At 42.3% G+C, this 16,087-nt stretch overlaps 1 protein-coding gene across 1 annotated transcript in view; it reads right to left on the reverse strand.

Annotated features, from left to right (window-relative positions):
- The window catches only part of AKAP13 (A-kinase anchoring protein 13), a 261,930-nt gene that overhangs the window by 153,490 nt on the left and 92,353 nt on the right, over positions 1-16,087 (reverse strand). The window contains exons 6-8 of the mRNA XM_037731692.1: positions 11,512-11,707; positions 5,291-8,477; positions 1,287-1,420 (exon numbers count right to left, since the gene is read on the reverse strand). Of these exons, the coding sequence (XP_037587620.1) occupies positions 1,287-1,420; positions 5,291-8,477; positions 11,512-11,707 (3,517 nt within the window). The remainder of the gene's footprint in view (positions 1-1,286; positions 1,421-5,290; positions 8,478-11,511; positions 11,708-16,087) is intronic.

Here is a 16,087-nt window from a genome sequence, read left to right on the forward strand (position 1 = left end):
TCACAGAGAACAGAAGTAGATTAATGAGCTGGGGGAGGGGAGAGTGAGGGGGACGCACACTGCTAATGGGTCTGGAGTTTCTTTTTGGAGTAACAATGTTATGAAATTAGAACATTAGTGGTGACCATTGCAGAACTCTGTAAATATATTTAAAACTAATGACCTGCACACTTTATTTGATTTGGTGGATTTTATGGTATGTGAATTATATCCTAATAACACTGTTCTGAAAAAAACCATAGTGAACTTTTCTCTTTTTCTGGAGGACAAAGTCTTGCTTTGTCACCCAGGCTGATGCTATGGCATGATCTCAGCTCACCGCAACCTCTGCCTCCCGGGTTCAAGCGATTCTCCTGCCTCAGTCTTCCAAGTAGCTGGGATTACACACATCTGCCACCACGCCCGACTAATTGTTTTGTATTTTTAGTAGAGATGGGGTTTCACCATGTTGGTCAGGCTGGTCTCGAACTCCTGACCTCAGGTAATCCACCCACCTCAGGCTCCCAAAGTGCTGGGATTACAGGCATGAGCCACTGTGCCTGGCTACTGAACCTTTTTTTTTCATTGCTGAAAATGATATACTCTGTAATTTATATAGTTGCTATTGAGCTATAAAGTAAAAATCTCATTTTGGCTATCAGTTTCTATATAAAGAAAGAAGAATCAGGTTTAAGGAGGGTTTACAGGCCGGGCGCCGTGACTCACACCTATAATCCTAGCACTTTAGGAGGCTGAGGTGGTTGGATCACCTTAGGCTGTAAGTTCGAAAACAGCCTGGCCAACATGGTAAAACCTCAGCTCTACAAAAAGTACAAAATTAGTCAGGCATAGCGGTGTATGCCTGTAATTTCAGCTACTGGGAGGCGAAGGCAGGAGAATCATTTTCACCCGAGGCACAGGTTGCAATGAGCTCAAGTCACACCACTGCATTCCAGCCTGGGTGACAAAAGCGAAACCCCATCTCAAAAAAAAAAAAAAAAAAAGTTATAGATCCCCTTTTGTGATAACTGATTCTGTGACAATTTAAGCTTACTGACAAAGTTTTAAAGTCTTGTGGTCATGGGGAAAATGTTTTTCAGCACAATCTCCAAGGAAACATGTAACAGCCCATTCCAAAACTTTGCTGTGTGGTATATACCATTTATGAAAGCTTAACTGTAGCAACATATACACATTTATATAACAGCACATGAGAGACAGGCGAAAAATACTATTTTGCCCACCTACCCTCAAATAAAAGACAAAGCCATAAATCAGACACAGCAGGACAGGCTAAAGCCACCTACCGCCTGGGTCACTGGGCCTTGCTTCATCTTCGGCGTAGCAGCTATGCTCCCTACAGCCACTGCTTCAGAAACTGAACTTGCTCCGGTATTACTCAGAAAATCCACTTCATCTTCTGCTTTCACGTCTGGCATTTCTGAAAGTGCAGGGAGGTTACAGAGTGCATTTTTAAAAACTGATTCCTGTGCCTTACTAGTTACACAGCATGCTCCAGGTTTCATGTGTTTTGTTTTTGCTTTTTTGTTACAACAGGAAAGTATTCTTTTGCTGTCAAAATAGTGTCATTTCTGACCCTATGCTGAGCTATTCCTTTATCACATGGTTGCTGGTTTTCCCTAGCTTTTGTACCGGCTTGGAACTAAGCGAGGATCCAATTCAATGTTGTTTGAACATCCATCTTACCGTTGACTCTTTATGACAAATCTGAGTGTAGCACCAACTTGCATATGGAAAACTAAATTCACAAGCTTCAGGGGAACAGATTAAACAGTTGAAGCTAGGTAATCCATCCTGGCCATCATCAAAAAGGCAAGAAGGATTGTACAAAGCCAAAAGGAAAAAGTCACTGACAATGAGAGACAAAGCCTCTGGGACAAGTTTTACTTTCACTAACCTACAATACACTCTGATCCACCCATCACTGTAACCAGTAAGACTGAACTACTCCAGGAGTTACTTCTTGTTTTTAACCCCTATTTCTTCCAAAACTGAAACATAATCACAGACTAGCTATCCATTTCTTAAGAGAAACGTTTCTGTGCATGTTTTCTCAAGAACTACTTAGGTGTCCTGTTGCTGGCTATGCTCAACAGACCAAAAACAGTGGTGGTTTTTGTTACTTGACCACCACATGGTCAAGCAAACACAGGAAGGAAGTGATAAATGATGTCTGAGGCAAATTTAGGCTTCTGACACTTCTTTAAAGGGGACTGATGATTGAACAGTCAAAAAATCACTGTAATAATCCAAATCCAAATGGAATTGTCATCTTGATTTCATGTGGAAATGTTCTGTGGTTATTAACCTAGTGATGCCACTACTAGGCAGAGAACAATGCTCTCCACTCTAAAGGGCACAGAGGTTTCTTTCATCAAAGAATAAATTACATTAAGATTTTATTCTAGGCCGGGCGCGGTGGCTCAAGCCTGTAATCCCAGCACTTTGGGAGGCCGAGGCGGGTGGATCACGAGGTCAAGAGATCGAGACCATCCTGGTCAACATGGTGAAACCCCGTCTCTACTAAAAATACAAAAAATTAGCTGGGCATGGTGGTGCATGCCTATAATCCCAGCTACTCAGGAGGCTGAGGCAGGAGAATTGCCTGAACCCAGGAGGCGGAGGTTGCGGTGAGCCGAGATCGCGCCATTGCACTCCAGCCTGGGTAACAAGAGCGAGACTCTGTCTCAAAAAAAAAAAAAAAAAAAATTTTATTCTAGCAGCACATGACAGGTACAAAAGTCTACCTTAAATTTGTAAGAGTTACGTATCTATAGAGGAACCTCTTCTTTCTTTGTCCTTTTAATTATATAATCTTATTAGCAGTTTAGAAATGGGTAAACAAGTTTCTTTGCCCAAGGAACCAAAATCTGTGTTAAATTTCAAAAAATGTTATTAAAGTTAAAATCTGACTAAGCAATCCCCTTAGAACTATCCCTTGATCAAAACATCTCTAAGTGAGTCAAAGTAACTTCTGGGAAGAAAGCAGGTTGCTTTCCTCTGGGGATGTGATTTTTGGTGCATCCTTTCCTACACCTAACAACTTCGAAAAGATGCATCTTGGCACAGCAACCAGTCTTGAAGGGTGTTGGCAACCTCTGCAGGACTGGCGTGGCTCAGTCATGCACCACTGATTTCCTAAGCACAGTGGTCAATGCTTTTGGTGGGTGAGAGGCCATATCCCCTTCTTCCAAACTGGCTCCTTCCAAGTCAGCAGTTAAACCTATGTCTTCTCACTCCTAAAACACTATGATTACATCTATGAATAGAATGTAAACTTGCTAGAAAATACCCTTTGGCTCTGAGATCACACTCAGGTGCTTTTTCTCTATGGCAATGTGACCAGGGATTTTCCCAATCCTGGCCATTTTCTGAAAAAAGCACCGATTTCTTCATGACTGGCTACTGTCTCTGTAATCTAAGACCACGAGTACTGAGTTTCTCTGTAGTTTGAGACCACAAGTATGGCTCCTTTTGGTAACAGGACAAGTAACTCACCTACACAAAATCTGCCAACCCTAAGCCCATATATACTGCTGAAAATTCAAACATTTTTCTTCCTTCTCAAAAACCTCAAAATCCTAAACAGCTATTATTTCTTACCATCTTTACTCTATGTGCTAAAAAAAATCAAAGTATGAAATTCTCCCTGTTTTTTACTTTTTCTCATAGGGTACTGTAGACACAATCCCCACAGGGTTTACACTTGCTTGAGTTAAATTCTGACCACTGAGCCAGAAAGAGAAATGGTTCCAGCCCATGTGGCCAAGGACGCAGCACCCAAATGAAAAGAACATCGCCAGGCATCAGCTTACAGCCACTCCCATTCTTCTGAAATGCCAACCTGCCAGGGCCCCCAAAATAGACTTGTTGTGCCTTTTTTAAAAAATTAGAGACCTTCTCATTTAAATCCTGAGACAACAGCCAACAAATATCTATCACTAACAATTCAAAACATTAATAAAACTAAAAAGCTAAAGTCATCAAAAATTCTCAGATTCCTTTAATCCCTCAACTGGGGAGGAAAAAGATTATATAAATGGCTAAAAGCCCTTTACCAGGGAAAATGACCACTATATTTAAATTGCGCTTCTTCCAAAGCAATTTCCTTTGCTCTTTTTATTCACTTCTCTCCATAACCCTCCCCCATCCTCTTAATACATATGTGTAAAGAGATTTTCAAAATAAGAACAGCAAAAATAAACAATAAAGACAAAACAGGCTACTTCTTACCTACAAAAGCCTAGGGGCAAGCATGGAGCTAGCTCCTCTGTCTACAGCGGCTAACAGGTGGTGGTATAAAAGTGTGCATCAACTGACCTTTAAAGACTTCAGGAGTCAAGATCGTGTCCGACTCGTTTCAGCTTCAGCCTCAACCCCCAATAAGAAGTTTTATTCAAACAGTTTCTTTCCACCGAGCAACAGCGGTTTCTCTGTGCCGTCTCGGAACATGGTTACCCATAGATGGAACAGGCTGCTGTGTGAGCAATCTGCTCAGTGCAGCTGCTTCACCAAGATAAAGCAGACACAAGGTCTGCCCTGTGACAGCAGCTCAGCAGACTGGGCTTGGGCGGAAATCCTGCATCCTATCCCCGGCACCGTGCAGGGTCTTGAATTCCCAGACTGCTCCCCAAATGCAAAAGGCAATGGAACTGGAGGTCTGCTCCCCAAACAGGAAAAGGAAGGAGGTTCCCCGTCAAAAACGCCCCTAGCTCAAAACACACACACACACACACACACACACACACACACACTCCAATGACCTAATACCACCATTTTGGATGTTGGGATGTCAGCTTAGAACAATACCTACAGCTGTTCATGAAACCCCTCTGCCTCTAAATCTGCTCAGAATACAGACTAGGATGATAGGGGACAAAGGGAGTTTCAGACTTGTAAATAAGACACAGCTTTTCAGCACTGTTTTCTATGGTACTAGAGAACAGGACTAAGCCATGTGAATAAAAACATCAGCTAAATTCCTTCATCATTTCGTAGCACCTGTGACCCAGGCACTGTTTTCCAGGTTTGCAATCACTCCAAAACGACAGACGAGATTGTTTATAAGCTTAAGCAATCAAGCAGTAAGTCTACAACACAGGAAGCAAAATCTGTCCAACCCTGAGATGACACGCCTCTCCTGATGGTGGTGACTATTAATGTGGCTACCTACCCAGTGGCTATAAAACATCAAGACAACAAAGACGCCTGCATTTTTACCAGGAGACCACAGAGACTCTTAAGGTAATCGGCTTCTCAGACTGTTAATTTTGTATTATGTTTTGCTTACCTGTTGCTGCCTCAGGCCCTTGCACAGGTAGAATAATCTTCTCTGGCTCCTCCCCTCCAGCAAAACAGCCTCCAAGGCTCCCCCTGGCTTCCTCATGAGTACCGCCCACTGGCAGGCTCTCCCCAGGCGGGAAAGCACTCATCATGTTTTCTGTAGAAGCATTCTCTAGCCCTTCAGTGAGGGGACCCAACTCAGCGCTGGATACTGACGTGTGACGGGCCTTCTCCTCAGTAAGCAGTGCTCCAGTGGCCTTGACTCGTTCGATGACGGCATCCACTATACGGCTGGCAGCCTCCTCTATCAAGTCCACTCCCTTAGGCAAAGGTGCAGCTTGGGCAGAGGCCAAGCAAGGTAGAGAGGGAGTGCTCCTTTCCCTGCCTGAAGGCGGGCCTCGCATAACTTCCCTCTCGCCAGCTGGGGCCCCATTATCATGGGCTGAGAGCCCCATTTCTGTGGGGAGCTCCTTGGCAGCAGGCTGCAGTAGGACAGGATGTGCTTCACTGTCTATCTGGGCTTCCTCAGAGTCGCCCGTGTTACAGCTGTGGTCTGCTCCCTCCAGCTTCCCTTTCTCCCAATTAAGAGGTACCATCTCTGGGGTTCCAAATCCCTGTGGGTCAGTCACAGCTTTGTCTTGTATAGCTACTGGCAAACCCAGGATGACCACCTTCTCTTGGCTCGACAAGACGTTTGGAATCAGGATGTCTTGGGTGTTGTGTGATACACTCTTTCTTCTGGGCTCAGCTGTATCTTGTAGATCATTAAACCCTGTAACATCCACAGCCACATTTCCACTCACCTCACAGGCACTAGCATGAGGTTTTCCCCAGGAGGATTGAGTGTTCTTAACTCCGTCATCCAGAGGAGAAGGTTGACTGCAAGTAAGGGCCTCAGACCCATCAGACCCATCTGGCAACACACATGGCAACAGAGTGGAGCTGTTCTGCTCTGCACCCAAGGCTTCCTGCCTTGAGTTTGTACTCAGACTTGCTCCTGGTAGCACCAGGCTCTGGGAAGCCCCACCTTGAGTTAGCAGTGAGACTTGTGGGGCCACTTCCTTGTTATGTTCAGTTTCTGCCTTAAGACAGGCAGAGGGTGCACCCGGTGAATTACTTAGCTGAAGTGCTTCGTCCTTGGCAGAGGTGGCTGAGATAGATTTTTCATGAAATTGTGGAGTCTCTTGTTGAGGAAGTGGTTCTCCCTGCTCTTCCTGCAATGTTCCTGAAGAAAGAGCATTTTCCTTAATGGAGGAACAGGTCACTGCTTTATCCTTATCTTGTTCCTGAGCTCCAGAGCTTTCTGAAACCACCAGAATTTTTCCTTCTTCAGTCAAAATTGAATCTAAAGCCAAAGTGGCCTTACCCACATTTTGCAGGGAAGAGTCTGTGTCCCCCTTGATACTCAGAACTTCTGGAGCTGCTGAAGGGGCGGGACCCTCATGCTCTCCACCAAGTCCCGTGAGACTGGTATTCCCCATCCTGGGCTGAGGCTCTGCAGCAGTGAAGCATGTGGACAGGCCTGCTGTCCTGTCTTCTAGTGGCTGCGTATCAGGATCATTCGAATCTCCGTCTGGGCCATCTCTACAATATGTAGCCGCATGTAGTGCAGGAGTTGCTGTTCCCTTTTCTTTCTGGGAGGGGACAAAAGAAAGTGCGTCATCCCTGGTTACTGATTCACTGCCTGGACTGTTTGCCAGAAAGAAAGTACGGTCTGATATTACTGCCTGGTCTGGCACCAGTTCGTTCTCCATTTTAGGGACAACTGGATGTGGATGTGAAGGCACCTCAAGCATATTTGTTAAAGGTTTATCGAATCTCACATCTTTTCCTTGGCCTTCGTTATCCATCACTTTCAAAGGACAAAAATCCAGACGTTCCCGGGTATCCCTTACAGGGTCAGAGGTGATTGTATTAGCGTGTGGGTCTTCACAGTGGGCGGCCTTGGGTGGATCTTGTGAGTTGGGTTGCCTTGCTGCGGTGCTTTTGGGCTGGCTAACTATATTATCACACAGTTGTGCAACCAACTCGCCACTAGAAGTCACTGTGTTTTGTTGACACGCGGCGTCTGAGCAAAGTTTATCTTCTCCAGTTGTAGAACAAATGGGTGAGGATTTGCCCTTTTGGATTCGAGCCTGAGATGAATTTGTTTCTGAGTTCTGGTGTGGCATTACATCTACTTCCAGCCCGGGAAGGGCTAAATCTGAGGGTGACGTTGCTTCACCGATGCCTGCTAAGACAGTGCAAGGTTCTAATCCACCTGGAACCTTGTCTTCTGCAGCAGCTGGAAGCACCACAGAATTCTGGTCTACTGCGGCACCAGCACTCTCCTCACAACTTCGTGAAGCTTCCGTTTCTGCTGTTTTTTCAATGGAGGTTTCCTCATTACTAAATGCAAGGGAAGATTCAGCAGGTTTGCTACCACCCAGGGAACTGGTGGCAGAGGCACAATTTGGAACACTGACTTTATCCACAGGCTGACTTGTGACTTGCACGTCAGAGGCTCCAGCTGTGCCAATATTAGCGTTCCCTAATCTTTCCTTTGTCCTTTCCCCTACTGGAAGCACATGCGTCTGGACAGTGGCATCTGGGTTCGTGAGCCCATGTTCCGCTTCTCCTGCACTCTCTGGGGTACCAACATCTGTTGTTAAAACGCCTGCCAGCTCACCTGCAGAGGAATACCGGGCTGTGCCTGGCTCCATGACCACGTCTCTCTGCAGCACAGCATCTCCACTGCTCAAAGACTCCTGATCTGTGGGCATTCCAGAAGGTTTTGTTACAGTTTCTTCATTTTTGTTTCCACAAGACAAAAGGCCTTTCGTGCCCTTTACTCCGCAATCAGGCGAGCTCTGAAGGCAGCTGTCTTGATCAGACACAGCTCCAGAGTCCACAATAGGTGCTGGCCCCACCTCTTTCCCTTTTCTTTCCATGCCTTTATTTTTCTTCCTACAGGAACAGTCTGTATTCTCCTCCTCAACTATGCTTGAAAAATCACAGGGACTTTCAGTCTGTGCAACAGAGCTCCCTGGGCAGCACTGAGTGCTGTCGGTCTCTTCAGGAGAAGAAAGTTGCTGAGTGTCCATGGGCTCTGGTGCACAGGGAAGAAACTGGCCATCTGTCTCTGGGGCACCAGAAGGATCCTGTGCTGTCACCATTAAGGCCTTAAGATTGTCCATCTGCTTCAGGTTTGTTTTCTAGAAGGAAATGAAATATACTTTTAAAAAACTGTCCGTAGGAGAAGATGCCACCGATACCTCTGAGCAAAAATCCTGTTGGACATAACTCACTTCCATTCTAGCCCTTCGAAGGTCACATGATAAGTTGATCTAAGAGAATACAAATAAATTTTCTCTTATTCCTGATAACTACTTTTTTCTCTCATTTCTGCCTATACATTAGGATGTTCAAAATGGATTAGAACATATGAAATTTATATTTTCTATATTTTGAATTCATTTTACAAAGTAAATTAAAATTGAGTCTCAAAAACCTTTTTTTTAAAAAAAAGCTGAGTAAGTATCTTCAAATGAGCAGCTAACATTAAGGTGAGATCTCTCATTCTGAGGCCAGGCTGAAGTGCAGTAGTGCAATCATACCTCACTGCAGCCTTGAACTCCTGGGTTCAAGTGACCCAGCTGCCTCAGCCTCTTGAGTAGCTAAGTCTACAGATGTGCACCATCACACCTGGCTAATTGTTTTATTTTTTGTAGAGAGGCGGTCTCACTATGTTGCCCAGACTGTTCTCTAACTCCTGAGCCCAAGGGATCCTCCTACCGGGGCCTCCCAAAGTTCTGTGATTACATGCGTGAGACTGTGTCTCGCCTATATTTTTCAGTCTTCAGAGGGGCAGAGCCTACTTTCACTCTGCCTCATACATACAAGGGAAAACAAATCATAGCTCTTTTCAGTTACAAGGTACAACCAATGCTCCTGTGCCCTAAATACTTACTGAGGAGTTACTTGGTGTTCTTTAAGCCCCCAAAATATGCTCCAACCAATCTAACTTAACCATCTGAGTCAGGAACAATGGCATGGCAGATATACTTTCACCTTTTGATAAAATCAGAACATATTGAATATAAAATAAATAACACATATGTATATATTGTCAGAGTATACTATGGATACTCTATGTCATCTCAAAAACAGATTTTGCAACTTTAAAGTATTTTAAAACAGAAACAGATACAACCAACACTACGGGAGTGGTTAAGAAAATCATGGTTCATAAACCTGATGGAAGAAATCACTAAGTATAAGGACTATATTGCAATCAGAAAAAAATTATTAATTTAAGTTTATGAATATGCAAAAATCCCATGAGCATGTAGCAAGATTTAGGAAAAATTGAGAAAAACAAATACAGCTGATCTTTAGTGAATTTACCTTTATGTCAAAATTTCAAGAATTCTTACAACAACACTACTACTTTCTCAACTTCTAAAATCTATTTTTCCAAACATCTGGTTTGCTCTCCACTCATTACCTGATCTGCTGCAATAATATGTGTATCTACTGCCATCCATCCTCTCATTCACCTCCTCACTCAGTGAATATATTGGGCATTTACAGGGTTCCATCATCAGACTATTCCTATCTACCTACGGGGTCTCTTGTAAAAGTTTATACGTACAAGTGTAAAACGTGTCATGCTTGTTAAAGTCTGTTAGCGTGTACAAGCAAGGACTTTCACTAAAAGCTTCTGTGTTATGCTTCTTAAAAGTATTCAAAATTAGCTTATTTCCAATCCTGCTGGGAGTACGACAGTCTCCTAAATATCAGGAAAGCAAGTCATTCACTTTAATAAATGGTAAACATTATAAAACAGATGTGGATAAATAAGCAGTACTGACTGAAGAACGTAACACATGTATGTTCCCACAGTTTTAATTTCTCATATTTGCCTGCCAACCATTCCCGTATCTTGGCAGGTGGCGTGGGCACCTGCAAAACGATATTTTCAAGTGGACTACCATTCACCGAGGAAAAAAAGCTCTAAGGTAAAATCTGATTGCCTAGCAGTCCACTCAGAGGAAAATAAAATGTCACTTGCTCTGGAACGAACACAATTCTAATACACAAAAGTAGGAGCATCACATAACCCTATGAAATTTCTTGGCTTGCTGGTCTCTAATAATGCATGTTCCCAAAGAAGCCTTTGGCACTGAGCTGACCTTGAAAGAAATTATTGTCAAGTGGTTTCCAAATCAATTAGCTCTAAAATAAACTGGGTGGAAAAATTACCTAAACATGGTCCTTCAGATGTTATGGCCAAGAGAGATACACACATATGACGTTTATATGATTTGTAATAAATGCTAACAAGGAGTCTGTAATGTTTTTATGTCTGGCAACAACTTCATCTTGAAGACTTGAGTGGATTATAAAATCTTTTTGTTTTTTTTTTGTTTCTTAGTGATCTTCATACCATACAACTATTGATTTAAATATAGTAACACTATATTTAAATGGTACATATCATTGCTCACTAAAATAGTTGTAAAAATACTCCTGATTAAATTTGGTTCTTGTTCTTTGGCAACAATCTCAGAAACTGTTTTGCTTATTTCATTTTGTAAAGTTAAACCAAACAAAGACAAATATTCTTTTATGCCAGGATAATTTAGTTCTAGTTGTTGCATATTTCTGTACCTGAAATGTGTGTCTTTTGTTATTCCAAAAATCAATGCAGAAAGCCTCTCAGTCCCCTTACTACTACAACCCTAACACCAGTTCTGATCTGTTAAGTGTGGTAACATCTAATACAGCTAATACCGCTTTACAGATTCACAATCTTTGGGTAAAGTCTTTTTCTGTTTCTGAGACAGGGTGAGTGCAGTAGTGTCATCTTGTCTCACTGGAGTGCAGTAGTGTCATATTAGCCCACTGCAACCTCTGTCACCCAGGCTCAGGCCATCTGCCTGTGTCAGACTGCTGAGTAGCTGGGACTACAGGCATGCACCACCATGCCCAGCTAACTGCTGTATCTTCTGTAGAACTAGGGTTTCTCCATGTTGCCCAGGCTGGTCTTGAACTCCTGAGCTCAAATGATCCACCTGTGCCGGCCTCCCAAAATGCTGGGATTACAGGCGTGGGCCACTGTGCCCAGCCAGGAAAGTATTTTTATGTTCTAATTATACCAAGGTTCACTGGAGGAAGGTAGGGACACACATACAAAACACATCCATACACACGCACACACTTAAAAATTAAAGCTTTCTGACTTACCGTTAGTTGCTGTTGGATGTTCATAAGTTTAAAAATGTGTCCAGTGTAACTGTCTTCAGGAAATGGGTGTTCATGTGATTCAGACTCAGAGGTTAATGTATAGATGTCCAACTCCCGATGATGCCTCACAGAACAGTCTCCATATGGTATTTCATAGGATAAACTGCTCCAGGAGTCTGGTTCTCTAGCATTCTCCCTACACGCAAGCAATCTCTGGTTAGAACATATATTCTGCCTCCCAGGCATAGGCTTAAACTTCTAAATCTTACATCCTTTTTCTAACCTAAATGTTCTTTGAGGTCCTACAGCAAAAATTAGTATATATATCTCCCAAACGATTCAGTCATAAAACAAACAGCTCCATCCTCCTCAAAGGGATTACAAACGGGTTAAAGGAAAACTACAGGACTCCTCCCTACCTAATGAGGTTCTTTAGATCAAGATAAAGAGATGTCTGGGATCTAGTAACAGTTAATATTATGCTAACAACCAAGTAATGAGGAAGTCCAAGAAACATGATTTTCAATAAAATCAAGGCTTATTAAGAGGCGCTCTTAAAATAAATTAGACCATATGCTAACTACAGTTGAATGGGAAGAGAAGAACCACTCACTACAACCCTTATAAGGGCACTCCAACTTTTCAAACAATAGGTGGAGAAAACCCCCTCAAGATTACTGAAGTCAATTACACAGAGAAAAACTGTGAATGATGCCATATTGTACAACACTGGTCAGTACAATTATCACATCATATTTGGAATAAGGCACTTGGTTCCAAGAACTTAAAGATTTTTAAAATTTAAAAAACAAGCACATTTGGTCAACTCATACCATTATAAACATAATATAAGAACTTTCCACTATTATAAGCCAACTGATTTGAACAAGGCAAGTGGATTTCTCCTCTCAAGGCCACAACACCTCCAATTCCACCCTTGCTTCCAGAAAGCATACCCACGCCCTTGATGCCTGCTGTGATACAATCCATAATCTGCACTGTTTATTTGCAGAAGATGAAAGAATCTTGGGGCATACAATAAACAGGGATAGGGTAAGAATTACTCAACAACTGTATTTAAGCACACATTTCAAGTGCTAAGCAGCCTCTTCAGCCTCTTCTACATTTAGCATAAATGTAAATGTCTGAAACCTCAATCGTTGGGGTCACTATTCTTTATGGTTAGTTTGACACACAGTATGCTGTACAGAGTTAGAGATTTCTGGGTACAAAACTTTATTTCCTAGCTATGTGTGAGGCTAGACAAATAACTCTTCTGAGCCTTAATTTCATAATGTGCAAACATGGATATTATAATCCAAGTACTGTTTTGAGAATTAAAGAAAATGTGCATTAAAATCTCAATCTATGGTGTTTGCCAGAGAAGCCACACACAGATGCTGCCTGTTCTTCCACTTTCTACTCTTTGATTCATTTAAAAATAAGTCTTAGTAAGCCTTCCCTTCTTAAAAGTAGAAAATGTTTCTACTTTTTTCTACTTTTCTACTTCTATCAGAAAATCCTATTTTCTCTGAAAGCTTTAAATACAATGAAAACAATCCTCAAATAGCATTCTGATGAGGTGTCTAGTAGCTCAAAGATCAGGCACAATAATAGATTATGCTTTCCATCAACCCTTTCCTCCTTATCTGAAATGTTCTTTTCCTTTCCTTACAACATTCACATCTTTGAACATACCGTATCATATTTTATTTTATCGTTTTTTTGAGATGGAGTCCCACTCTGTCACCCAGGCTGGAGTGCAGTGGTGCAATCTCGGCTCACTGCAACCTGACTCCTGGGTTCATGTGATTCTCCTGCCTCAGCCTCCCAAGTAGCTGGGATTACAGGCACCTGTCACCACGCCCAGCTAAGTTTTCTTTGTATTTTTAGTAGAGACATGGTTTTGCCACATTGGCCAGGCTGGTCTCCAACTCCTGACCTCAGGAGTCCCCTTACTGCTACAATCTTAATACTAGTTCTGATCTGTTAAGTGTGGTAACATCTAATACTGCTAATACTGCTTTATAGGTTTCATAGTCTTTGGGTAAAGTCTTTTTCTGTTTTTGAGACAGGGTGAGTACAGTAGTGTCATCTTGGCTCCCTGGAGTGCAGTAGTGTCATCTTAGCTCACTGCAACCTCCGTCTCTCAGGCTCAAGCGACCTGCCTGGGTCAGACCGCCAAGTAGCTGGCGCTACAGGCATGCACCGCCAGGCCTGTTGTTGACCTCTCCAACTCCTGATCTGCCCACCTCAGCCTCCCAACCCATATCATACTTACTATAATCCCCACCAAAGCAAACGACGGATTGGTGAAATATCATTGAGATTCTGGGAGGGAGGTTATATTTGAGATTATATTTTGAAATTGAAAAAACTGAAGAATTAAGAAATTATAGACATGCTATCTAGCCACTGAAAAATATGATAAAGATTACTTCAACTCTCTCTCCAGAGACTGTTCTACTAAGTCATACCTGTCTGTCATTAACAACTCAGCGGGGACTAACTGGAATTTTAAAGCTAAAAATACACTACAGTGGCAGCCATAAAAAAGGATGAGTTCATGTCCGTTGTGGGGACATGGATGAGGCTGGAAACCATCATTTCTCAGCAAACTAACAGAGGACCAGAAAACCGAACACCACGTTCTCACTCGTAAGTGGGAGTTGAACAATGAGAACACATGGACACAGGGAGGGGAATATCACACACCAGGGCCTGTAGGGGGCTAGGGGAGGGATAGCATTAAAAGAAATACCTAATGTAGATGACAGGTTGATGGGTGAGGCAAACCACCATGGCATGTGTATACCTATGTAACAAACCTGCATGTCCTGCATGTATTCCAAAACTTAAAATTAAAAAAAAAAAAAAAGCGACAGTGGAGAACTTATAAGGCAATGGAAAATCACATACTGGCTGAGGGTAATAACAATTAAGTGTGCTCCAAAAAACTACTATTGCAATTTCCATACCAAAGAGTGGCTCCCCAAAAGCAGCTTAAAATAAGAATGGCATGTGCTATACTCAATGTTTCATGTATTTAAGCTGCTCTACTCTCAGTAAAATGACCTCAAACAGAAATGCACTTGCAAACACTCTCAACAGTTCAAATGACTCAAGAAGTCAAATAGTAGGGAGACAACTTCTAATTTTAGCTTTCAAGCCTAGCCTGACACCGTCACTAACATGCCTAATTGTGTGGCAGACATTACCAGCATATCTGCTTAGTAAGATTATCATATACAGCCACATTCCAACAAAAACAACCTCTGAAAACAAAACCTGCAGAATGTTTCTGCAACTTTAGGCATAACAGCATTAAAAACTGGAGGCAACCTATCAGCCAGTAACTGGAGCGCTAACTGGTGAATCAGCCAAGGCAGGAGCAATTAAAAAGTGACAAAAAAGAGTCCATTCTCTGCGAAATGGAGTAGTCTACCAACCTCGCCACTACTCATTCTCAAAATCATTCCATTTCTAATATCTAAGCCTTGGGAAATTCCTTTCTCTAACCACAGCCTACTTACCTTCTACCTCTCCCACTCTCACCTTCCAGAGGAATGCGCCTTTGTTGTCACAATTACCTCCAGGTGCTAACCCTTCAATCTCCCAATTCCTGTCCCTGTGGATTTTTGCTGGTGCCTCCTCTCCCTCTAGATACTAAAGATTAGTCAATGCAATTATTTTTTCAGTGGCTTCCATGAATATCCGTCGCTACTGACACTCTTCCAAACCCATTTCGCCCACAGGTCTGGGTAAGTCCCATCATCCGCTCATTCACCAAGTATGTATATGCCACTTAAGGTGCTGGTGACCTGAACCGAAATCCCTGTTCTGTTGAATAAAGGGGACAACAGCAATCAAGCTGAATAAGTAAAACAACTAGAAGATAGCAAGTACTATAGAGATGAAAGCAGGCATGAAGGTTGTAATTTTAAATGTGGTGGATCAAGGGAGGCCTCATTAATGTGACATTTCAGAAAACACATTTCCTGCTCTGTGTTACCACTGTATAAAACCCTTACTGGGTCCATTAATACAATCTGGCAAAACTCTGTATACATAAGAATGTTTCTGCAACTTTAGGCATAACAGCATTAAAAACTGGAAGCAACCTAATCAGGCAGTAACTGGGGTGCTAACTGGTAAATTAAAGAACAGATCTATAAACTATTGCCATAGCTATTAAAAATAACTGAAATAAAAATTCAGTAACATTGAAATCTACAAAGTTCTGTGAAATAGCAAAATTTTTAAAAACGTACGTTAAGTCTAGACCGTAAAATGTACCAACATAGAAAGTATCAGGGTGGTTGAGATACACAAATTTTCCTCTTTCTCAAGATTTTACCAATGTTTTTAATAATTGCTTCAAAGGCCCGATTCAGCCAGGCCTCAGTGCTGCTCAGTAATGCGTTTACTCATTGGTATACTAATCCTCACCCACTGGGATTACTTAAAAGTTTACATAATTTCCTCCAAACATTAACCTTACCTTCTTCATTCTCAAAAGACCTTTTCTCCTTTCTTAGTGATAAGCTTGAAGCCATCTAATATGAGCCAAAACAAC

Source organism: Cebus imitator, unplaced genomic scaffold, assembly GCF_001604975.1.
Source record: "Cebus imitator isolate Cc_AM_T3 unplaced genomic scaffold, Cebus_imitator-1.0 Scaffold416, whole genome shotgun sequence".
NCBI lineage: Eukaryota > Metazoa > Chordata > Mammalia > Primates > Cebidae > Cebus > Cebus imitator.